Here is a 24164-nt window from a genome sequence, read left to right as displayed (position 1 = left end):
CTGAGTCTGAATGTGATCCAGACCGAGCGCGTCCGTCTCCTTTTCGGTGCTGGGTGTCAAAAAAAAGATCCCTCACCTTGGGAGATCTTAAGATTAGGATTAGCATTAGGATTTACAGCATCATTGTCTCCATGTGGGATCCTCAATCATTTGGTTTTTTCTCACAGCATTATTACTAATTTCTACTGTCGCGGCTTTTAGTTGTGGGCTTTTTCAGAGTCAGCAGGTGATGTTTATAAATGGAAATTTGTCTGTATAACATGGTTTCTGGCTGCAGTGAATTCGTTCCCCGCGGGCGTGGGGACACATCCCATGTGTTTTTTCTCCGGTGCAAACGATTGTTTAAAACATCCATCTGCTTTATCTGCCCTTGTGTTTACAATCGCCCCTTGTAGTTCCTGGCAGCATCTTGCCTCCTTTGCTTTTTGTTTATTTAGGGTGATGGTAAAATAACCCTTTCCTTTGGGGGTGTGTGGGAGCCTTTCCCAGTTTGGCTGATCCTGAGGGTCAGGGGAATAAAACATTGTGACACTGAGATCATCCCGATGTGACCTGGACAGTGGTGGTTCCAGCTGGTCGCTCATACTGGCGCTCCTCAGAAATGGGATTTTAGCCCGATCCTGCCCTCGACCTTCACAGGCAATGGGGCTGGTTGGATCGATGGCAGATTTAGTGTGTGCCCTGGGAAAAATAAAGCCTTTGGTACACTTAACTTCTAGCAAAACGTGGCCAGTGGAATAATTTTTATTTGGATTTTGAATCAGTGTGATGTTCCAGTTTGTTTGGCTGTCTAGGATGATTTAGAAAGCCTGGTTAGCTTTAGAAAAAAAAAAAAGTAATAATACAACAAACAAAACCAAACCAAACTGTCTGAACAACCCAGTGAGGATATATTTGATACTTTTTCCTGGCAAAAGTTAAATAGTTTCCATCCTCCTTCGGTTTCAGGCCTTCAGAAGGTTTATGGGTCCTTCTGCCTGTGCGTGTCCGGGATGCACAGACTCCGGAGTCTTGCTCAGGTTTTGTGTCCTCATCACGGGCAAAACGTGACCTGGAGTGACATCTGGAGAAGTTGCAAAATTCCATCTGTAAACATTTTTTTTTTTCTTTTCTTATGCTGAGCCCCAAGCCACATAGCTGTTCGTCTCATGTAGCTGTCCCAGCCTCACCGCCAGCAGGACGTGTCGTGGGGCAGGACTTGCCTCTTCCGTATCTGGTACCCAGCAGTTTTCTGGGTAAAACGAAGAGGATAATGGTAAATTGATTGATTAGTTTTTTCCTGGGGATGATTCAGCGGGGTCCACTTCAGAGGAGCAGGTCGGGGATACCCCCGTGCACTACGTGTACACTTAGAACTGAATATTGAACTTCAAATGATGGGGAGTAAGCTGAGAGGAGTGGTATTTCAGAAAGACTTGAGAGCCAGCTTGAAAATCTTACAAGCCAGCTTATTTTAGGAATTGGGCAGGGACAGAACTGTTTATGAATTTTTTTTCAACCTTCAGAAAGCCACTTAAATCTTTCAGCGCCTTGGTTTGTGCTGTCTGTATGATGGAGAAAGCAGCTAGTGCACAAGCACTTCAATAACACTTAAATACTTTAACTCATCTTGACAAACTATAGGAGGACCATACAAAAGCATTTTGTTTCTGCATCGGAAAGTAAGAACCTGTACACGAGCCACGAGCGAGCGCTTCCCAGCGCACAAAGCCCGGCTCGAGGCAGCTGTGCAGCAGCTGGCCTGACGTGCTGGGTGGAAACATCTGGATGGGCTGACAGCGTACGGAGCCTCGCGGCGTGAGACGCTGTGCCGGCTGCTGCTGTGTGCAGCATCTCGCCGTCGCTGGGGGAAAGACGTGCTCGCCGGTTCGTCACATCAAAGTCTGGAGCAGAAAGGCTTGGCTTGCAAAAAACTTAACACCTCTCCTTTCTTGGGCTGCTGCGGCTCTGCTCACAGCCGGAGGCCGAGTGGTGTAATTGAGGTTCGTGTGCTAAAAGATAACGTAATTCTTTTGCTCGGCTTCAAAATGCACTTGCTAGTGCTGTGCCAGCTGCACCTCCTACTCGATGGACGGCTGCTCAGACGGTGGGGTGGTTGGTTACAGTTTTATTTCGATTAAAAGCAGTCCTTCTGTTTCCATGTAGAGAGTAAACGGCAAATGTTTTTCTAATTATGAAGCCGTCTGGTCCTTACAGCAGCAAGTGGAGCTGGGTTATTTGGCAGCCCCAAAGCTCAGCCTAGAATGCGGCTGGGGTTGTGCGCATTGCCGGTGTTGGGGACCAACTGCGCAAGATAGCGTCGTGTGGAAAATTCAAATTCCTGAATTCCTTCCCAGCTCTTTTCCCGTAGTTTCCACTTCTCCAGCACGTCCTGGTGTTCCTCGTTCCGATCAGCCACCATTAGCTCCCTCGGAGCTCAGTTTTCTGCTGTGAAATGGTGGTTTATGAAGTCCCTGGGTAGACCCAGCGCTATTCGCTTGGTCCGGTTCTGCGGCACGTTGCCGAGCGGTGCCATCCCCGACCCATCCGAGTTCCTACGTGCTGCCTCCTGCTCCCTCGGCTGCCCAAATGACACCGAGCGAGTTGGGAAGGGCCAGGAGATGGCACAGCTGGGTCAGGCTGCCGCAGGCTTTCAGAAGGAGCCGTACACAAGGGGCTGCGGGCGGGCTTTTTCCCTTGGTGCCGATGCTTTCGGTGAGTGCGGGGGCCGTGGGAACGTGCTCCGGGTGTCTCCGCTTCCAGAGGAGACAGCTCCTGCAGCTGAAATAATGCAGCCAGGGGAAACCGAGCCAGGAGGGGACCGAACAGCAGCGTAATTTCAGTTTTTGGCAAGAAAGACGTTGAGCCGGAGCCAGCTCGCTTCCCAGGTGCCATGTGCCGACCAGGACCTCGGTGCTCCCGGCGTTCTGGAGAGGACGTTCCCTCCTTCCCCCATTCCCGTGCTGGGTCCCAGTTGCTCCCGAGTCCCAGTTTGCACAGTGCCAGCGGGACACGGCGTTTTGCAACACCCGGGGGGCCGGGGCCGCGGCACCGCACCCGGCTCTGCCTTGCGGTGACTTGTTTGCGTCGCCGTGCCCTGCAACAAAACGAGCCCTTTCCGAGCTCCCAAATCCTGTTTGTATGAGATCACAGTCTCTTTTTGACGCTAATTTTGGTGGATCTGATTAATTAGGCAGCAAAGCATAATTGATGCGAGCAGATTAATTTTATAGAATTAAACTGACAGCCGCCGTCTCCCATCACGATATCGTGCGTTCCTGCAGGTACGGGAGTCAGCGTTAAAACCGTCACTGTCTAAGCAGATATCTTTATAAAACAAGTCAAGTTCAAGGTTGTGAACCAGCTGATGTGCCATCGGCAGGTCTGGACACACCGCGGTGCTGCTGCCCAACCCCTGCAATTAGGGGAGCTCCGTTTGCACCACGAGAATTAGCAACTGAAAAATGGGCAATCAGCTTATTCTTGGTTTTTCTGGCTTTTTCATTGAGGGTTTGAGCATGGAAATGCATTTTAAATGCATGTGTAATGATTGAGATTATTTCCCAGTTGCTGCAGTGGACTTTTTATCTTTGTATTGGATGCATTATTTCATGGATGTTACATTTACAGTGGACTTGTTTTTCTTTTAATGGTAATGCTATTTGATCCGGACTACTTGATTCCCTCCTCCTGTTTCCTTCCCTTCTGTTCTTCTCCTTCCAATAAAATGTCATAAAAATTAATCATAGCTGAAGGCCAATTTTAACATCCAGATTTAGAAAATAGGATTTTAAAACCGTTGTGCTGGAAGGAAAAATACACTCTAACAGGAAGCTTTTGTGTTTTTTTTATGGAGCAAGGAAAGATGTTTTTAGAACTTTATCTATCTGAACAGTTTATAGCAAAAAGATTTCAAAATTACGAAGATTTTTTTAAAGACTTTTTTTTTAAAAAAGGGATAGGAGTAGATCTCTGATAGCAAGGGCAGAATTAAGTTTGCTGAGATATATTAGTTCCAATGTCTGACATATTCTCCTGTGGGATCATCTCAAAGAGTGAATCCAAACCTATTCTTTGCTGTCACTAGTCCCGTCTCAAGCAATAGGTTTATGTAGAATTTCACAAGATAAAAAGGCAAATATCAGAGAACTGGAAAGTGGAATAAATTCAGGTCCTGCAGCTGTATTCTTGATGGAAAGCTCCAGAGGAGGAGCTGGTTGTTCATTTATTGCAAGAAGAGGTGGCTTCATCCCCTTGAGTGTGCGTCTGCTTTGGAGACAGGACTCAAAAAGATGCCGACTATTAATTCACGAAGCCGTTCTTCTCAGCTGTTGGGACTCAGTGCTCCTGTCTTACAAGAAATGTCTGAAATTGGTGCAAGTCGGAGGCGCTGGGTGCAAGAGAACCACACCATGGAGAGCGGCCCAACGGCACCTTCTGGGAACGGCCTCTCAGTCTCGTTATGGTTCGTGTTATATCGGTTGTGGGAGCCAGATGAGATCAGTGTTTCTGTCGTCGCTAACAGAACATGCCAGGTGTCCTTAAAAACGTTTTCAAACACAGCAAAAGGAAACTTTCTCCGAAGGAGGAGACCCAAGGGTGTTTGAAGGCTGGAGAGACGCCAGTTCTTTATTTCGTTGGGCAGAGGTGCTCCGAGGAGAGCAGCAGGGCCTGGTTTTGGGAGGTGGGGTGTTTTTTAAGGGGTATTACGGCTTTGCGGAAGGTCGTGCTATTATTGGCCTCATGCTGTCCTGGATGTACTGGAGAAGACCCAGGTGGTGAGAAAGCACGAGCAAAGGCACAGATGGAGACACAGGCAAAAGGAGGAAATACAGCTAAGACTGAGCCACTTAAACTTACAGGGTTTCCCCCCAGAGCGAGTGCGCATGGTGCTTTTTAGAAGTGCACGAACGCTTTGATAATATAAATGCTAAAATAAGGAAAGAATTGCTGTTGGTATGCAGGAGAAGAAACCGTGACCTCCATATGGAGGGGGACGTGGTCCAGCTGGCTGAAAATGGGGCTGAAAAAGACTACGAAGGCTAATTAAAATGTGAAAAACTGAGAATTCCTGCTAATAGACAGCAGATCTCTGTCTGGCGCTGGTTCACAGCTAAATTTGATTTCCTTTGGAGATGAAAGGAACTGATTTAGGTTCCTTACCTTGCACTGACATTGATACTTTTCGGCGTTTTAAGCAGCGTGTTCCCAGCGAAGGGCCGGGGAAGCCTGCAGCAGGAACCTCTTACTCTCGCCACCATTAAACAATTTACTACAGGTGTCTTCATATAGGGTGTTAAACTCAGCTTTGACCTTCTTCTTCCTAACATCTGGCTCATGTTTTTAGCTTTCCCTTTCAGTGCCAACAGGTGGAATAAATTGGAAACGTCGGCCCTTGCTCTGTGCCGTACGGAGCATACGCGGTGCTGGGGTCACGTCCACCAGCAGCATCGCAGCTCCATCCAACGTCCTCACGAGAGGCACCAGCTCCACAGGAGGGTGTCCCGAGATGAGCCTTCGGGCAAGCAACCTTGTAAACCAAGCCACAGTCTCCTAGGCTCAAGGCGATGCTGGTTTTGGTATCAAACTTAGCTGTTTAAGTGCTCTTACAAAGTTGGTTTAAGCTGTGGTGCACCTGTAACCCAGGGATTTGGACTGCGTACCTGGTTCCATTTTATGCTAGAAATAGATTTCGTATGGAGATCTGTGGCAGAAGCTGTGTTCCGCAGGGCTGAAGGGCTTATTCTGCCTGTGCTGAAGGAATGACAGAACCCTTCCTTCTCCGATGTTATATTCTTCCCTTCTTCCATTAAGAGGAAACCCATCTGCCTGCCGCTTCTGCCGTGTTCTTACTTGTCAGGGTTTAAGTGCATTTGCTTCAGGTTGCCTGAGTTGATAGAAAGTAGAAAGCAAGTGGTATGTTCAGCTGGATCAGGTTTTTGTTTCACTTGCACTTTTATTTCCTATTTTTTCTTTAATGTGCAGAAGACACCGCTGTTCATAGAGTTATTCGTTGAAGTTTGTTCTCCCGTGGTTGACTTTTCATAGAGTTATTCATCGAAGTCTGTTCTCCTGTGGTTGGCTTCTGGTTTAGACATGCTGGGTGAAATCCTTGGGCAGTGATCCATGTATGTGGTGAAGACCCCCACCTGTGGCCAGCCCTCCCTGCTGCCAGGTGGCCGTGGGGGATGTTGTACGTGGACGTTGGCACCTCTCATTCCCTTGACCCACAGCCCAGATGTGGCTGCTAAGAGAAGTCATGAAAATAATACCAGGAGTTGTTCTCCAAACTCATTATATTGATGTTGTCCCAGAACTGCTTTCATCTTGCTCTTAGCCTGCAGCTCTGGCTTGAGCCTCAAGTTTTGTCTCCTTGGGAGTGTCTATGGAGCTCCTGCTTCAATTACCGTGGGTGAGGTTTTTGCATGGGTGAAACTCTCCCTCTGGGCTAAAGTCACCTACCAGCACCTGAAAATATGGAAGAGCAGCCATAGCCTGGATAATAAACCTTGTATACCCCTAGGCCGAGACAGAGTGGTCACAGGAGAAGATCTGGACTTGTTTCCCAAGCCAGCAGAAAGCCGGAGTCCCATTCTGTTTTGGTACGGGGGGAAATGCTTTTGTTTTAAAGATAGGGTTGTTTCTGGAAAACGGTGTGGCATTTGGTGGGTTACTTTGATTAGCTTACTTCCGAAGTTCTAATGAAATTTTAAAATATTTAACCTGTGTTCTGGTTGCCCTCTGTTGGGATGGGTTATCAATTTTGGCAGTGAAAGTTTGGTAGCTGTACCTGGGAGTTTGCAGTGTGCAAAAAGAAGAGCGCTGTCATGTATCTAGGACTACTGCTTAAACCTCTGTAACAGGAGGAGGAGGAGGAATGGGGAGGAAGGTTTCTGGAAAGGGTTCAGATCTGCAGGAACATTTAAGAGTTGCATTATACCCTCCCAATGGCAACTAATTCACTGTGTTCGTCCATTTGTAACGAGGCTTGAACTGATAACTGGCTGTCGGATTTAATGTTCTGTGCTGAAGAATACAGTGGCTTTCCTGGGTAATGAAGTTAGAATACCAATAAAAACATAGGAGAATATGCTCCCTCCTCTTGTATTGTTGTCTAATAGTTTTCTGTTACTGCAGTGCCTAGAAGACCCAGGAGCGTGACTCACTGGCCTTCTGAAAACGGGGATTGCGCAGTCTGCTTTGGAAAGCCCTTTCAACCCGAGGACAGAAACGCTCAGCAGATCAAAAGCATCTCAGATCTGCTGCATAAAAAAGCAGTGGTGGCATGTTAAGGGCTGTAGATTTACCGAGGCGGGCGGGCAGGAGCTGGTGCAGTGCCACTGGTCCATATTACCTGGTGCACCTCCATCTATGAGACCAAGGTAACTTCTGTTGTCTAATGGCCAAATACTTGCTTGGCTGCTTGCTCATCACTCGTTATGAGTTTTGGGATGGAGGTGGCTCTGCTGATACAGCTCCTGCCCGGAGGCATCGCTCCGTTGCCCCATCAACCCAAAATTCCCTCCTGGCTTTGGATAAACTCCTCGGCATCTCTGGTGCTTTTATTTCCTAAGCAGGAACTGGAGAGTATAGAATTGTTTTGCCTCATAACTTTGGGAGGAAAAAGCTTTTAAAGCTCACCCTTGGGTCTAAAAAGCTCAGTGAGGATGCTTAGGTGAAGATCAGAACGTGGAGGAATTGCGGTGGGGTCCCCTGGGACCTTGGGCTTCATTGTGAGTAGGTGATGAGAACAAAGGGGTGATGGAGCGACGAGTCTCATGAAGCAATAGGGACGGGAAGAGTTTGGAAGGACAGGACCGTACTTGAGCTTTCATGCAGAAAAAAAGCCGGTGGAGGAGTTTGCAGAGGACGTTGTGTAACCTGCTCCAGACCCCTGCAAAGGACGCAGGCAGGCAGGCTGGGCTGAAAACACCAGATTTAGGGGAGGAAGATGGGTTGTGAGAGTTATGGCTTGGAGAAAATATGATCTCTGCTCTCTCCATCACTATCTCTGACTGTGTTCTGGCTGTTGGCATTTTATCATTTTACAGGAGTTTTGCATTCAGGGCCATGGCTTGTCTAGCAGACAAGACATTGTGTATAAATTCTTATGTTGAAATGGGAATTGTTTATGCTTTTGCTTCTTTCATTTTTATAGGAAAAAAGTAATAATGACAAAACCAAGGTTTATAACATGTTGAATTTTTTTTTCAATAAAGCAAAGCTGGTCCCGAAACTTCTTTCTAGTCTCTTTGAAAATAAATAATCTACTTAGTTTCTTTTTTGCACCACGTGTTACCAGAGGCAAATTTCTGATGGAAGACAATGGGGCTGATATTCAAGTAGCTGCTACTCTGAACCGCAGCCTCCGACAGCTGAACTCCAGAAAAACAATATTGCTGGCAAAGAATGTCTCTAAAGAGCTTAGTCTTGTTATTAGCCTTCTCACACTAATGATCTCCAAAATTGCAAATGATGAGGGAATTTGACTTTAACAATACCATTAACGATAATGCAGGAGGATGATTTCATGCTTTTTTTTTTTTTTCTCTGGTGCTTTAAGATGATGTGCTGTAGGAGCGCGTGGGTTTTATTGATTAGCTCTAAAGCTGGCTGCTCTCGTTTTCTCCTGGCTAATTGGAATCCAGCTTTGTTACGGAGCATGCGGGGAAGTCTTTAGGGGTTTTGTTAGTGATAAATATGCTCTGGAAGACTTTGCAGGAATCGTGCACCTGAACGCCTGCGTGGTTTTCCCAATTCTGCTGTTAATCAGGAAGAAGATACTAGTTCTTCCTACCAAAAAAAAGTGCCATTTGCACATAATTGCATAGGTCAGGTTGTATTTTTCCACTTCTCTCACTTGGATGCTATTTTACCGTTGGAAATACATTCCCTTGGTGTCCAGCGGGTCTTCATTCCTGTAAAGTGTTTGTGAGGGATGTGTGGTATTTGGGGCATTTGCAGAGGGATGCAATTAATTATGCAAACCTTAACAGTTATTTCAGCATCCCAGCACTGGTTTTCTTATTGCACATGGTTTGTATATCCAGCCATAACTCCATGATGTGTTTGGGTTTCATAGCTTGAAGACAGCTTCCTATTGCATGGTACCTTTAAAAAAAAAAAAAAAGTCTCTTTATTCTTCTGCAGTGAATGAAATATCTGTCCTTGCAAACCAGCTGAGTTTCGGAGAGACTGCAGGCTGCGTTATTTGGGTGCAGCATTTCCAGAGCGGGTTCTACTTGTGGCTGCAGAGAAAATCAACACTTTTGTGTGCGTGCCTTTGTTTTTCTCTATTTTGCTGAGAGAAACCAAGGCAGAGCGGGTTCGTTCTGGTGAGCCATGTCTTTACTATTGTTTCCCAGGTTATTTTGAGGTATGGTTTCCCCTGGGATTTTTCCTCTCTTGGCTTTTTGACCTTTTTTGCATCCTATGGTGATTTTCTTGATTAGAAGTTTGGAGTCATAATGGGTTTACACGGTGTTTCTAAAATAAAAGTAATTTGAGGGCTTTAGGTTGGGGGAGGAGGGAAATGGTGATTGTTCCAAACTTTTCTGTCGCTGTTGTGTAACTATACAGAGAAAATACGACTTCTTTTTTGGGAGCAGGTATGTGCTTGCTGGGCTCCTCAAAAATACCCTTGCTCTACAAGCACAGAGGCCGAGAGGATAAGTTCTCCATGACCTTGAGGATGAGGAATTTTGGTGAAATGCTGGACCAGGACAGTAATTTCTTTTAGACCTCCCCAGAAGGGAGCAAGCGCAGGGGGCTCGGCTCTTGCAGGTGTGTTTGCATCTCACCCACCTCATTCCAACCCCCCAAACTCCTGGTCCTGCTCCACCAGTTCCAGCATCTCATCTCCTGGAGACCCAGCAAAGGTCCAGGTCTTGCACCTCCAAATCACAAACTACAGTTAGGGGATGAGCGTGGAACACCCAGGTTTAGCAGGCAAGTTTTCAAGCCCTGCAAATGTGTTTGCTCCACATTTTTGTAAGAGGATTCAACTGATATTTGTGCAAAATGTTTCTGGGTGGTTTTAAAATGCTAGTGTCCAGCCAGCAGCATTTCACTGAAGGTTATTTCTCCTTTCGCATCTGTGGCTGCATCATAATTTGCAAGATGGGTGGCAAACATCTGCTCGTTCGGCTCTGGAAACCCTCTCCCTTGTTGCGGCCACACCAAATTACAGGGAGTAGATGAGTTGAACTTAAGGCACGACAACATTCAGCCTTAGGTCCAGACCAAAAGCTGCAGAGTCCAAGATCTGCGAGTGAATGTGTTAATCATATCTCGGGGGGTGGTGAATGGAAGAAGCATCGCTTGCTCCGCTGGCCGGTGCAGCCGTGCCCGCGGCTGGTCCCCAGTGTGGCCCTTCACGGGGTGACCCGGTGGCCGAGCAGCCCCCGACCTCCGCAGCTGCGGTCCCTGGAACAACGGAGCCCGTGAGCCGTCCGAGAGGAGCTTTGCCTTTGTCGGTGTGGGAGTTCGCAGCCGACCGGGGCTCGGTGATGTCCACCACCAGCAAGGAGCTTGGTCATTCCTTGCCCTGCCCCGGGGCTCTGGAGAGCAACCCCGAGCAGCTCCTTCCATGCAGACGAGGAGCTCTTGAGCAGCTCTGCCGAGAAGGGCTTGGGGGTGCCGATGGGCGATTGTCCGTGTGCCCTTGCAGCCCAGAAGGCCAGTTGTATCTTGGGCTGCATCCAAAGCAGCGTGGCCAGCAGGTCTGTGCTCTGGTGAGCCCCCCCTGCAGTGCTGGGCCAGCTCTGGGTCCCCAGCACAGGACACACATGGAGCTGCTGGAGAGGGGCCAAGGAGCCCCAGAAATGACCCGAGGCTGGAGCAGCTCTGCTGGGAGGACAGGCTGAGAGAGCTGGGGGGTTCAGCTGGAGGAGAGAAGCTCCGGGGAGGCCTTAGTGCGGCCTTTCTGGACTTAAAAGGGGCCGATAAGAAAGATGGGGACAGACTTTTGAGCAGGGCTTGTTGCGATACGTCAAGGGGTGATGGTTTTAAACTAAAGGAGAGGAGATTCAGGCTGGACATGAGGGAGAAATTTTTGACGCTGAGAGTGGTGAGAGCCTGGCCCAGGTTGGCCAGAGAGGTGGTGGCTGAACCATCCCTGGAGACATCCCAGGCCAGGCTGGACGGGGCTCTGAGCAACCTGAGCTGGTGCCGATGTCCCTGCTCGTGGCAGGGGGGGCACTGGGGGAGCTTTGAATGTCCCTTCCAACCTGAATTATCCTCCTATGGTTCTCTTGGAACCCCTGTACGCTGCTCACCACAGGCGAGACGCCATCCCTTGCATAAGGAAGCCTGCAGCGGCAGCCGTCCCCAGGACAAACTCCTCTCTCTGTCCTCGTGCTCGCACCAGTTGTGCCCATTACTGGGCTGAGCTGGAAGCACCGCTGTTACATCTTCAGGAGAGCTTGGCCTCATTACATTCGGTTTCAAAGCACCACGTGCCCGTAGCTGGTGTGGTCACAATGACTGTCACAAGATACAGAGTTTTTTTCTAAGTAAAAAGTAGATTTCAGTCATTTACCCTCACTGTCATTTCTCTTTCTGACTTGGTCTTATTAGAAAGACAAAGTTTAACTGGTAGATTACTTTTAGCCAATATTTAGTGTTTTTCTGACTGATTAGTTTGTCCCTAAATAATAAATATAGTAAAACCTCGGTGAGAACAGGCGGTGGATGAAGTAGGAGTTGGGGTTGTTCAGCCTGGAGGAGCTGAGAGAATCAATTCTCTGTGACTTTGGGGATGAGGAGTTTCAGTGAAATGATGGACGAGGACAGTGATGTCTTTTAGACCCCCCTTTTAGACCTTTTAATCTAAGGTTTTACATTACTATTAATGCTGACCAAAGCATGATTAGAGCCCTGGTACTGGAGTTTTGTGGGTAGAAGGGTTATTTTCATTAACTCTTCAGGAAAATAAACATATTGTGTCAATCTCTTGTATTTCCCCTTCTGAGACTAAACATAAATGGTTTCATTTAGATTGCGAAAAGCTCTCAAGTCTCTTAAGAAATGTTGATTGTTTCACTGAAAACAGCAAAACTCATCAATCAAAATGAGAAATCAGGGCGTCTCATCCTTTCCGAATCCTTGGGGTTTTCCAGGTGAAACTCTTCTCTGAATTATTTCAAGCCCACCATAGTTCTGGCTTTTTTACACCATGGGTGTGGGGTCACATGCGAGGATCCAGCCTGTATTTGGCTGGAAAAGAATTCAGTGTATTTGTCACTAGACTCTGTGTCAATGCCCAGATGTGGAGAAGGAGGCGACACGGCGTGAGCTTAATATTATGCTGCAGCTTTTCAAAATTGTGGATGTCATGTTAGAATTGCATTCGTAATAGCAGGGAAAAGAGGAAATCTGTTTGTTTCGACACAATTAGGGTTGTGCTGTTACAAAATCTGAGTTCTCAAGATGAAAAATGTCAGTTTTAGCCTCGGTGATGTGGGGCAGGAACCTGCACATCTGAGCAGGCTGGTTCCCCACAGCTTCATTTGCAGGGCTTTTATTTAATCTTTTTTTTTTTTTAAAGCTCAAATAAGAGAGCCAAGTAATAACAGCACTCAAAAGCAGTGCTGGTGATTTCGTTGAAGTTTTAACCTGAATTACAATGCAATTTGTTTCTTCAATTAGTTCTGCAATGTTTCAGCTTGATTTAAGTAAGTGCTTTGTCGTGTAGGGGCAGGTACCAGCATCCTCATCCCGTGGTCCATGTCGGGTCACCGTGGTGGGATGCGGGAGGCGGGGAGGATGGGCAGAGGGGAGCTCTGCCCCTTGTTCTCTACATTTATTAAATGTAAATTGTAAATTAAGAGCCTTTGGTTCTCTATCCAACACTGTGCCTGGTCCTTCCTTAGGTACATAAGTGCTGGCTTTTACTTGTTGTTGCTTTTTAGGCATGTTTAAAAGAATAACTGTGCATGTGGTGAGCTGGTCCCGGGCCATCCCGCAGCGTTTCAAGGTCCTTTTGGACACGGCGTCATTGCAGACACAAAATATTAGGAGTTGCGGTAAATGCAGACCTGCCTGCTCACGAGTGGAAATAAATAGCGACAGTTTGGGAATCTGGGAAACACTCTGGGGTTTATATGGAGGGAGACCCTTTGGATTCCCAAATCCCGTTCATGAAGCTGCATTAGGGCTTGTTGGAGCAAAGCAAGATGCAAATGGAAAATCCAGTGGCCGCTCATGGGGAAGCAGAAATGGGATGTTCTAGCACTGGAATAAGTGTGTTTTTGGGGGAAATAACTGGAGAATCAGCATTTGTGAGCAGAAGGGTGCACCCCCCGCACCCCAGAGGTGGGAGAGGGACCAGAGACCCCCAGGGATGTGTCAAAAGCAAAGAGACCTTTAATGATAGTTACTTTTGATAAGGAATTTTACGGCCTGTGGCTTAAACTCCTTCCCTGAATGGCTCGTTATTCTTCTCTGCTATCTCAGAGATGCTTTTGATGCCACACGTTTTGTTCTCAGAACAATAATGCACTTTGATAACCTTTGGTGCTGCTTTTTTGAAGCCTCTTAGTTCTTTTCTTGGACTGTATTTGGCTTGCGTATTTATGGCTTAAATAAGTGTGATCAGGTTGCTTCAGCATAAAGAAAACCCATCCTGGTAAGAGGCAGGGAGTGGGTCTGTAAGATGCAGAACGAGGTGTTTGGCTCCTAATTCATCTTTTGGGAAATTCCTTAATTTAGGAGGTGGGAATCCCTGGGGAAATGCCGCTGGTGATGAGCCAGCGCACCCTGGGGCAGCTGGCAGGACTGGCCACGTTTCTAAACGAAATTCCAGTTTCCGAGTAGGGATGTTGATTTAATAACTGTCAAATAGTTTTTAATGCAGTAACTATTTTTTCATGAATAAGGGGTCGCTACATAAAATTTTTGCCTCTTGGCAAAAAAATCTTGTTATAAAGATGAACTTGCTCTAGGTTTAAAGTGTTAATTTATGTGGTATACTGAATTGGATTTAAAGGTCCCTGAAGGCTTTTGAATCTCAGTGGCTAATGAAGCTCACAGAAGTGAGCTTGAGAGGGGGAAAACTTACTGGCAGTGAGTAATGCTGGTGAAAGAGCTACAGGATTGAGCAAGTTTTGCGGTGGATAATTAGAAATGGTCGCATCGGTGTTTGGGGCATTTGATTATTTCCAGCAATATGTCTCCCCCGATGCCGCCCGCACCCCTGTCCGTGCAGCCCCCCGTGCCCCGAGGGGACGCTCCTCCCTGCCAAAACCCTTCGGGTTACGTTTTTCCAAGTCCTCGGTGGCTTCCAAGGGGACGCAGCTCCTTGGGATGAGCTGGATGTCCACGAGCATCCATCCCGCATCTCCCCCTCGGCTCAGACGGAAAGGATTTGGTGTTGAGGCTCCAATCGCCCCGCTTCGCTCAGCCATCCTTTGCCAAAGATGCTAAACCTTGTCCTTCTTGTTCCAGCTGGCCTTGCTGAACTTCTTTCACCCCGAAGAAAAGCTGCACGTCGGAGAAGAAGGTAGACGCGTCCGTCGAAATAAAAGGAGTAAAGGCAGCGAAGGGCCAGACGGTGAGTCCCACTTCGCTCCACGCTGCTGCGCTTCTCGGCTTCGTGCAGAGAAGCAAAAGATTGATGGGCTTTTTCAGGTCATGGTTGCATACAGAATTCTGTATGTGGAAAGAAAAACTGGCATCTGTGGCTTATAATAGTTTCTGATTTTGATTGCCTTCCAGATGGGGAATTCCAGTAGTTTTGGTTTCTGCAACTCTAGGTCTAGAGATTTTGTGCAGATTAATGCAGATTAGTAATCTTGTCCTAGGCTCTTCTTCTCTAATAGCGAGGCTCTGTGCTCATTTAAGGTCATAATTTTTGCTTATATACCTGTATTTGTTGTTCTGTACACTCGTCTTTGCTTAAAACCATCAAGTAGCTATTCATAGTCTAATTAACAGCTGGAACATCTGTGTCACAAAACAGTAACTGGTTTCTAATGGAGTTTCTCCGGGCAGTGGAGTCTCAGATGGGTTCAAAACCTGTGTGAAGAAGTCAGAGTTATACGGAGCTTGTATTAAAAGAGCAGAAAGGGACCAGAATACCAATATATGGATATTAGGAAAAAATTCTTCGTGGAAAGGGTTGTCAAGCATTGGAACAGGCTGCCCAGGGCAGTGGTGGAGTCACCATTCCTGGAGGGGTTTAAAAGGCATTTAGATGAGGTTCTTAGGGACATGATTTAGTGCTAGAGTTAGGTTAGGTTATGGTTGGACTCGATCCTGAGGGTCTCTTCCAACCGAAATGATTCTGTGATTCTAAGTATTTATCTGTGATTTGATAAATGTGAAAATGAGGATGTGAGATACGGAGGCCATTCCTGATGGCTGTGAAGGCACTGAGCTGGCCCCTGGATGTCTAAAGCATGCTTTAAAGTGGAAAATGAACCCTCCCAAAATTAAATTTCATGCTTGAGGTTGTGTATTGTCACCTTCTTTGTTCTTCTAAGAACAGCACTAAAGTCCTTAGGTAGAGCATAACTTAGGGGGTAAGTACGGCGACACCTTTATTGCACGAAAACCACTCTCAACACTTGTTCAGAACTTAATTATTTTGGCCCTTATTACTTAAAACTAACTTCACCTTCAGTCCTATCCTCCTGCCTGATTTCAGGATAAGCAGTTTTATTTCCAGCGCTGGCTTTTCATAATTGTCCATCTCCACTGAGACACAAGGACTGCCTCCCGTGCCAAGCTCCCTAAGAGCTCCAGCTCTTTCCTACTGCAGAAAAGCACAGCTTAGGTTTTATACAGAGAGGAGACTGGATTCCAGGGAAAACAGGGAAAAAAGAAAGGAGTAGTGGTCTGTGGGCGGCTTGATGCCCACTAAGCACAAGTCCTGGCTGCGGTATAAACCCCTTGGCTATCAGTACTTTGCCTCTCCAGCTCCCTGAGTTTCCCGTCTCCCCTGAAACCTTCCCAGTTTAAGAGTGGAACAGCGTTTTCTGGTGGCTCCGTTCCAAGAAAGAGCTTCGTGAAACTCCCCGGATTCCCCCTCCCCAAAACGCTGACAAGTTTGAAGCATTTGGTACAGCCTCCCTGAGCGATTCCAGCCCGACGCGGTCCATCGTCTCCCGAGCCGGTGTCGCTCCGATGCTCAGATCCAAGTCCTTCTGCACCGACTCCTCGAAATCACTTCCAGCATCTTCACAAGTCGCCGTTTAAGCAGCAGGTTTCCCCTGCATGCGAGCGGCGTCAATGAAGTGCCGCAGGCAGACGTTCGCTGGAATCAGCCTCGTCCGTTCGGCTGCCGAAACGCCGCCTTTCTCCTGCCAGATGTGCAGAGAATTGCTGTTCGGCGAGAAACAGACGCTGAAAGTCGGTGGAGTCGTGAGGGCATTTCTCATCATCCTTGCGCCTGGGTGAAAACCTGTCGTATAATACTTTTCTAGCTCGCACTCCCTTCTTGGATTTACTTTATGTTCCCTGAGTCGCCCCAGAAACGAAGCACTTTTCCACCAATTATATAAGTCTTTTTGTAAATTAGGAGCTTTGACCCTATAGGGTGGTGGGGATGGGGAAAATTGCCAGAGTGACGGGTCATTTTCCTAGTGGCATTGTGTTGGAGAGCAGCTATTGTACTTCATATTTGGCCATCTCGGTTTTATTGGGTAGGACAGTATTTAACAAGTGTAAGCTGCCGGGGTAGGGATTGGCCTTGCAACAACCATAAAATCAATAAATAAACAGAACAGCTTTCTTGTGTCTTTTAGACCTACATGAAGGAATCTTCATTTTTTTTAGAAAAGGACAACGAATCATTTAGAAAAAGATAAAATAAAATCATGTCACGGTATTGCTAACACCGTTTTCTTCATGAGTTTTGCAAAGGGAAAGTCGATCAAATCTTTGATCTCCAAAGAGCCTCCAGAAGATAAAAGTGGATGAACTATAAATTCCCAGAAGGAAGGAGATGTGCTTTCCACTTGAGGCCTCACTAATATTTGTCTGGAATTAATTTTATGAACTTTCAAGTCCTTTCACACATGCCGTGAAAGACCAAAGTGATCCAGGCGTGGAAGCCGTGGTTGGAGGCGGCTGCTCCGTCCCCTTCCCCGCCTGCTTGCGTCCTGCTCCTCTCGGCACCCGCGATGGGATGGCTTTGATGATTTACAAGTGTCAAAGATAACACGGTTCCTTTCCTAAAAGGTTTGGGTTTTTTTTTTTTTTCTTCTAGGAAAATTTGCTGTCAAGTGTTTTGCTGTGAAAAAGGTGGTTTTGGTCTCGTGGGGACATGGGGAGGGTGGTGGCCACAGGGATGGGTCACGGGAGGCCACGAACAGCGAAGCTGCTTCGGTGCCTCTTTGGTTTTTTTGCTGAAAAACCCCAAGAAAAATTGTGTGCAAAAGTGCAAAGCCATCGGTTGGATCCTGGCGCTTCTGAAAATGATTCCAGTATTTCAAGAGCTCCTCCTCTGAGGACTCCAGCTTCAGTCCTCCTGCTCGTTTGTCATGTTTTATGATCGTGTTTGCTTAATTTTTGTTTGTGTCCCTCCACACACAGCACCCTGGAACCAATTAAAGCAGCCGAGGTCGTGTCCTGGACGAGGTTCCTGCCGGGCTCCCCTCTCAGCTGTCTGTCTGTCTGTCTGTCTGTCCAGCCGGGATTAACGGGAGGCTGGTGCCTGTCCCAGTCCTGAGGAGCACAGACCATCTTCCATCCTCTCCATGCCACCAAAACCAACATTTGCACAGCTTAAAAATTGCCACTATTTTTTTTCTCAAGGACCAGGATTATCCCCTTTACAGCTCCATTTTACGATGTTCTTTCTGCTCTGTGTTACCGACTCCACCTGCCGCTTAATTTGCCTTAGTTCGCTAAAACTTGACCCTCTCCATTGTCAATTTTTTATTTTTCTTTCTCCCCTCCTTCCTTTTTGTCTTGGTGTACTTATGCTGCTGTGGAACCGCTGCTTCTCCCAGATGAACAAATCATTCTGGAGCTGGTAATTAGCAACAGTTGTGCTAAAAGGAACCATCAAGAATGTTAAATTAGTCCACTTTTAAATAAACTGTGTATGAAATGTTAGATCTCTATTCCCAGAGCACCAGTAAAAATGCTGCTGGCTCTTTGCTAACAAAGCCAAAATATGGGAGTAGCATGGTTGTAACTACAGAGACAATTCCGTGCTCTGGAGGTTATAAATAATGACAGAGCGTTTACAAAGCAGATGTCAATAGGACTCTTCAGAAACATTGGTTTTTTAAAAAAAAATAGTTTCTTTTTCTCCTACTTTCATCTCTGTTCCCAGTTAGATCCCTGCTGTGCTGCTTTCCTGGTTTGTTTGGTTTTTGCTTCTTGGTTTGGGGTTTCTTTTTTTTTTTAATTTTTTTTTTTTATTTCCTTCCGAGATTTTTTTCATATCGAGCTTGGTGAGAAACATAAGCGATTGTTACCCGTTCTTTGATTGCGAGCATGGCAGCTGGGAAGAGGCTGAGCAGATGGCTGTCCTTAAGCTGACAACAATTTGGTTCCTACTACTTTGGCAGCGCTCGCTGCCGAGGAAAGTCCTTGATGAGAACTCGTGGGCTCCGGTGCTGCAAACGGCTTTTGTTGAACTGCAAATCAAAACTGGGCGAGAGCAGAAGCTCGTCTCCATCCCTCCTTCTACCTGGAGCTCTGGAAGTGATGTGCCAGCTACGTGGGTTCAGTATTTCACCTTGTTAGTGTTCATCATTGGGTTTAGGCTGGGTTTAGGATGGTTTTAGGCTGGTTTAGCAGGTAGCTGATGCCAGAACCTGGCTGGGGGTCTCTGGCTCCCTCCGTCCCCCTCCCGACCTGGCAGCACTGACGATGCAATAGGGCTTTTAATTTTTTTTTAATATCCAGATCACAATAGTGACTTTTCCTGCCGGCTTCCTCTCCTTTGGAAAGGGCAGGTTCGTCCCTCGGCCTCCAGAACAATCGGTGCCTTTGTCTCGGCCCCGCGCAATTCCCCAAAGCCCCGGCATTCCCAGAAACGCAGATGTATGAAGGGCGATAGAGCCTTATTGTGCTCCGAAACCATGGTGATGAGCACGCAGTAAATACAGAACATTTCCTGGATACTGGAGGGCAGGAGACCGTCCCAAAAAAAGAAAAAAAAAAACGCTCACCATAAAATATTTGCACTTAACTGATTTCCCCCAGAATTTCTCTGTGGTTTTCCCCCAGAATGGGAGAAGGGAGGAATTCAGGTGATGTTTGAACCTTCGTGCACAATCTCCATCCCTTTCCTGTGACGTTGCTGTCAGTACTTGTTATTGTTACCATAAAATTAAGACCACAGCTCATTTACAGATCCTTACCCGTATGTTACACCTCTGCTTATGATAATAAGGCAGATATCTGTGTAAGGTCTTATACCTGGGGCACTTTTCAGCCATGAGGATACAGTGATAAATACATAGGTAACTTACTTCAGACCACGGTCTTTTGTCTGTGCTCATTTCTAGCACTGAGACGGATCCAGGGAAGCTTCACAACTGGCTAAATCCCAGAATGATGTTTAGGTCCTGGTCTCAGCTCTGTTACCACAGTGGTGGATTTAATACCACGTCCTTTCCCAAAACAAGTGAAAGCAAAGGTGAAAATGATATCGAAGGGGAGGATCTTGGCAGTTGTTTGTCATCCAGCAGCACGATGTGGTAGATACCCAAGCAAAGCAGAGGTGTTAGCATCTGGATTTGAGCCAATATGCTATTTCAGTTTAAAGACTTCTGGAGTCGCTTTCTGTACCTAGCAAACGTGTGATGCTGAAGAGCCCGGGCAGTGACGTTCATTCCTGCGGTATGCATTGAGGGGGATATTTCCATGAGGTTTTGCTGCATCAAGCCAGCAAGGCGGCACCGGGGTCTGAAAACTGATGGAGTCCAGAATTCTTCTGGCATGTTGCTGTCCCAATTGCTTGTTAAATATTAAAAGCAATTAACCTGCTGGGAGAGGTACAAGCCTAATTGTGTGGTGGCTGGGAGGAGGAATCATTCCAGCTCATGGGGTTCACAGTATAATTTTCGACGTGTCCTGATCCATACGCAACCTCCGTTTGCCTCCTGTCGTCTTCACCAGCCTTTCTAGTCATGATCTGGATTGTTCCAAAAAAAAAAAAAAAAAAGACCAGCCCTGCTTCATTACTCTTAATATTTATAAAGCCGTGATGAGGTGCTGTTGATTTGTTCCATCCGCAGGGCTGCTTTGGTGTGTTTGTCCTTCCCTGGTTTCTCCCGCCAGGTCCGGATAAGGTGGTGGGAGACAGCTGGAAGGTTTGGAGATGCAGAGAACATTCAGAAGGAATTCTCCACTCAGATCTCACCTCAGTTGCATTTTCAGATACTTTGCCCTGGTTCTACTTCGGGGTGGATTTCAGAGTTGTCCTAATGCATCCTCAGAGGGCAGCCTACAGCGTGTGCCTCCGCAGGCTTTGCTGGAACTCAGACTAAACTTCTAAGCTTTTTTTTACAGCTGCATGTTAAGCAGGGCCCAACATTATTAGAAGTGACTGGTGGTTCTGTATGAATTTCACTTCTGAAAACTGGGGCTTTCATGACGCCCTGGGGTCAAATACTGAAGTTGAGGAATCTCGGTTTCTTCTGTTACAAAACATGGCCAGGGCTAATGAGAGGAGAACAGATGTCCCAGCCAGGCAGGAATGCGATTGCATCTGAACTATGTGAACATCTGAACTACGGATGCCGTGCACCGAGTGCTGGAAATGCTGAACTCAACTGGTAGCTGGTGATTTCTTTCCCACAGTATGAGAGACTCTATTGTCTGTCTTGCTGAAGCATTTGCAGCTGAGCTTTGATTTCTGTGGATAAACCGGCTCTCTGGCCGCATCCACGGGTCTAGCACAGAATCAGGTCTAGCACAGAAGCTGAAGGCCAGGGCGCTGAGCTGGAGCACATAAACCTTCAAAAACGGGCAGGGAGGGCAGGCCAGGCCCAGGGTCCTGCTACAGCTACTGTGGGCATCCGCCTTCTGCACATCTTGGGCTGAATAAGCTGATTTTTCTGTCTGCAGAGGCTGGGGCAGGACTGAATAGCCAAACGCAGAGCTGCGGCGCTGGTGGTGGGAATTGGGAGGTTGTCTGCAGTTGCAGCCTGTCTGGGCACTCATTAAAAAGCCATTTGGTTATAGTAGGCCAGATACATCAGCCATAAGAAAAGCGCTGTTGCACAAGGCTGGAGAAGACCACCAGCGGGAAGGTCTTGGGGGAAAAAGTTGTGAATGAGCTGTGGCAGTGGCAAGTTTTCATTAGGGCTTTGTTGGCCGTGATGTATAGCGACATTGTTGGGTTCATAATGGATCTCGTTAATGCGAGCAGGATTTGGTGGAGTCTGTTAATCTGTTTGAAATGCTGTGAATGGATAAACTGGAGAGCTGGCTGAGCCAGACAACGCTCTGCTGTGTCATGACCTGGCTTTGGCTTCCCAAAGAGTGGTGGGGTCTCTTCTGGGTTTCCTTCAAACCCCTTTTCAGATTCATATAAGTACAAGTGCATGTATATGCACACAGATACATCTTTAGATATAGATCCCGTGCTATTCCCTGGAATTAAACCACCAGTTTACAGACAGTTGTTCAATGCTACAGAGGCTTTCGATCCAATGAGGCAGAATTACTTTAAACATGTAAAGTTCTGCAGGGATGCAATAGTCAATTTTTTCCTCCCACCTGCCCTCGATTCCTTATGGAAAGCTGTGGTGGGGAGCAGTGCATTTAAAACATCCAGCAAACAATTTAAGAGAGCCTTTCGTACACTTGGTTAAAACCTTGCTGCTCCACCACTTGGGAATCATTTCTGCTGGAATTCATGACATATGTTCGTTGTTTATCTTAGTGGGATATGACTTAAAATGTCAGAATGTTTTGTGTTAAGCAACAACTGAATAAAACAAACAAAATAAAAACACAGCTGTAATACTACGCTTTAAATTGTTGAACTCAAGTATGTGGTATTGATAAAGTAAGCAATAGGGTGCAGTGGTGTATAGAAAATAAGCCTTGTGAGTCCAGCCAGCAAGCCAAAAAAAGCCTTGAGGTACTTGAATTAGAAATAGTAATGTTGTTTGTCAGCTCTGCTATAAAGATCCAGCGTTTGGAATCCAACCTAAATGCCCGAAGGAAAACAAAAAGCACTTCATATTCTTCTTCCATAGCCAGTGAGAGTGTGGAAAATGAAATATGATGGTCACAGGTTCTGGGGTGAACCCCAGGAACTTGGCTGGGACTGATTATGTGGGAGCAGAGTTAAGAAGTGTGGAGATTTATGTTTGACTGGTTTTCTGTGTTTTCGAGGAGGCAGTGCAATATGATTTTGCCAGCAGCAGTGGCTCTGTAGTTAATTGGGAGCAGGATTTTGTCTTTGCTCATGAACACATTTGCACTGTGGTGTGCTTGCACCTACTAGCTGGAGACAGGATTGGTGTTAAAAGCCTTCGTGGTACCAGCAGGTTGTCCTGGTCCCTTGACACCGAGTCCAAAGTGGATGTGAGTGGGATGGAGGAAATAAATCAGCTGGTTGTTCTTTGTCATGTAGAGTGGTGGAAATTCCTGTTGCAGTACGGACACCTTGGCTGCGCTCGAGCAAGCGGTGAGTTGTGATTTTCAGCAAAGCTGACGTCCTGGAGTAACGCAGGATGGAGGGGACCTCAAAAGGTGACCGGATCCAGCCCTGTCCCCCAAAGCATGACCAACACCATGACAGAGGTGACAGACTGGCCGTTCCAGCCTGATTCTTCCGTGACCCCACACCTGTGTTGTTCCTTCTGCCAAAAAGCCATTCACAGGTATACAGGGCTGGTGGGTCTCTATGTGCTCCAGCACAGGTCCCTTCAGACAGCAGCTGATGACCTACAAGTCACGCTGTCCTTTTTAAGGTGGAAAAACCTGGTAAAAGCATGAGAGCAATTCCCTTCATCCTACCCCTGCCCTGCTCGACAAGGTACCTTCACCTGGACCAGTGAAACTGGTTGTTGACTGGTGGTCACTTAGCCCACACTTCAATTCTGGTCATCTAGAGCTGCAGTAACTAAATATTTTTTTTGCCCTTTAATATGATTAAAGATCAGTATAAAGTACATCACAACCTGCTGTCGCTGTTGGCCAGTATCTCTGTATATTTGCATTTAACTGCCCTCCTGTTCTTTGTGAGGCAAAAATCTCTCTGAGTATTGGCAGGAGAAAATAAAAAACTTTGGCAACAACAAAAAACCTGTGTTATGTGATGAGATCTTACATCATCTGAAGCTGCCTGAGGAAGAGAGATTGTGGCTCTCTGACCTCATGTCACTCTGGGGACACGCGAGATGGGGCAGGGATGAGCTGTGACTTCTCTCCATTTGTTTTCAGACTGATAGGCTTGAGCTGGGGTCTGGTGTTACGGGATCAGAGGGATAGGGAGGGAGCAGGCTACCGAGCCATAGAGCTCCTGGAGCAGCATCCCATCATCTGGATGACACATGGGTGTAGGCTTGTCCTTTGTTGGGTTGCTCGGAGAAGAGCGGCGAGGCAGCAGAAGGCCCCTTTCATACCTCACTCACCACAAGATAAATGATTCTCAGCCTTTGGTGTTGATGCACAAGCTCTTCTCAGACCCTCCGACCAAGAGGCACAGTGTCCCAGAATTGTTGGGGGAGACCTCAATGCGAGATGCTTCCCCTAGAGACCTGTGGTGAATAGCCTCAAAAAGTGGTTGGAGCCAAGGGAGTGCCTCAAAAGAGTCCGAGATGAGCTGCAAACTCTCCTTGATCTCTCGGGCTGGAGGAGACTGGCTTTGAGCATTGGGCAGTTGAGTTCAGCCCAGGGTGGGGTATCAGAATTGTCCACTGTAAATGGGCTCCAGGCCGGTCTTGGGGACTTAGCAGCCTATAACTCCAGAATATGACAGGGTTACCACTAAGCAAAGATTCCTGAAATTCAGGGCTTTTATTTTTCCTGTGCACAGAGTTTGAAGTGCAGGGATGGTAGAGCAGCCGGCCGGCGTGTCCTCCAGAACTGACTCTTGGTGTTGCCATGGAAGGAAGATGCCGTTAGATGCAGGACAAGGAGGGAACGCTGTTTACGGGATGCTGTCATCGAGCATCTCAATTAAAGATGTAATCAGAAAAAGACAATTAAGGGTGACTGTGTTCACACATGAATTTTGAAGAGTTCAAAACAAAATTGAAACTAAA

At 46.9% G+C, this 24164-nt stretch overlaps 1 protein-coding gene across 2 annotated transcripts in view; it reads left to right on the top strand.

Annotated features, from left to right (window-relative positions):
* The window catches only part of EDA (ectodysplasin A), a 73484-nt gene that overhangs the window by 28998 nt on the left and 20322 nt on the right, over window positions 1–24164 (top strand). For both annotated transcript variants that reach the window (XM_065643561.1, XM_065643560.1), the window contains exon 2: window positions 14425–14530. In XM_065643561.1, the coding sequence (XP_065499633.1) occupies window positions 14425–14530 (106 nt within the window). The remainder of the gene's footprint in view (window positions 1–14424; window positions 14531–24164) is intronic.

Source organism: Caloenas nicobarica, chromosome 12 (assembly GCF_036013445.1).
Source record: "Caloenas nicobarica isolate bCalNic1 chromosome 12, bCalNic1.hap1, whole genome shotgun sequence".
Classification (NCBI taxonomy): domain Eukaryota; kingdom Metazoa; phylum Chordata; class Aves; order Columbiformes; family Columbidae; genus Caloenas; species Caloenas nicobarica.
This window is presented reverse-complemented; position numbering and strand designations above follow the sequence as displayed.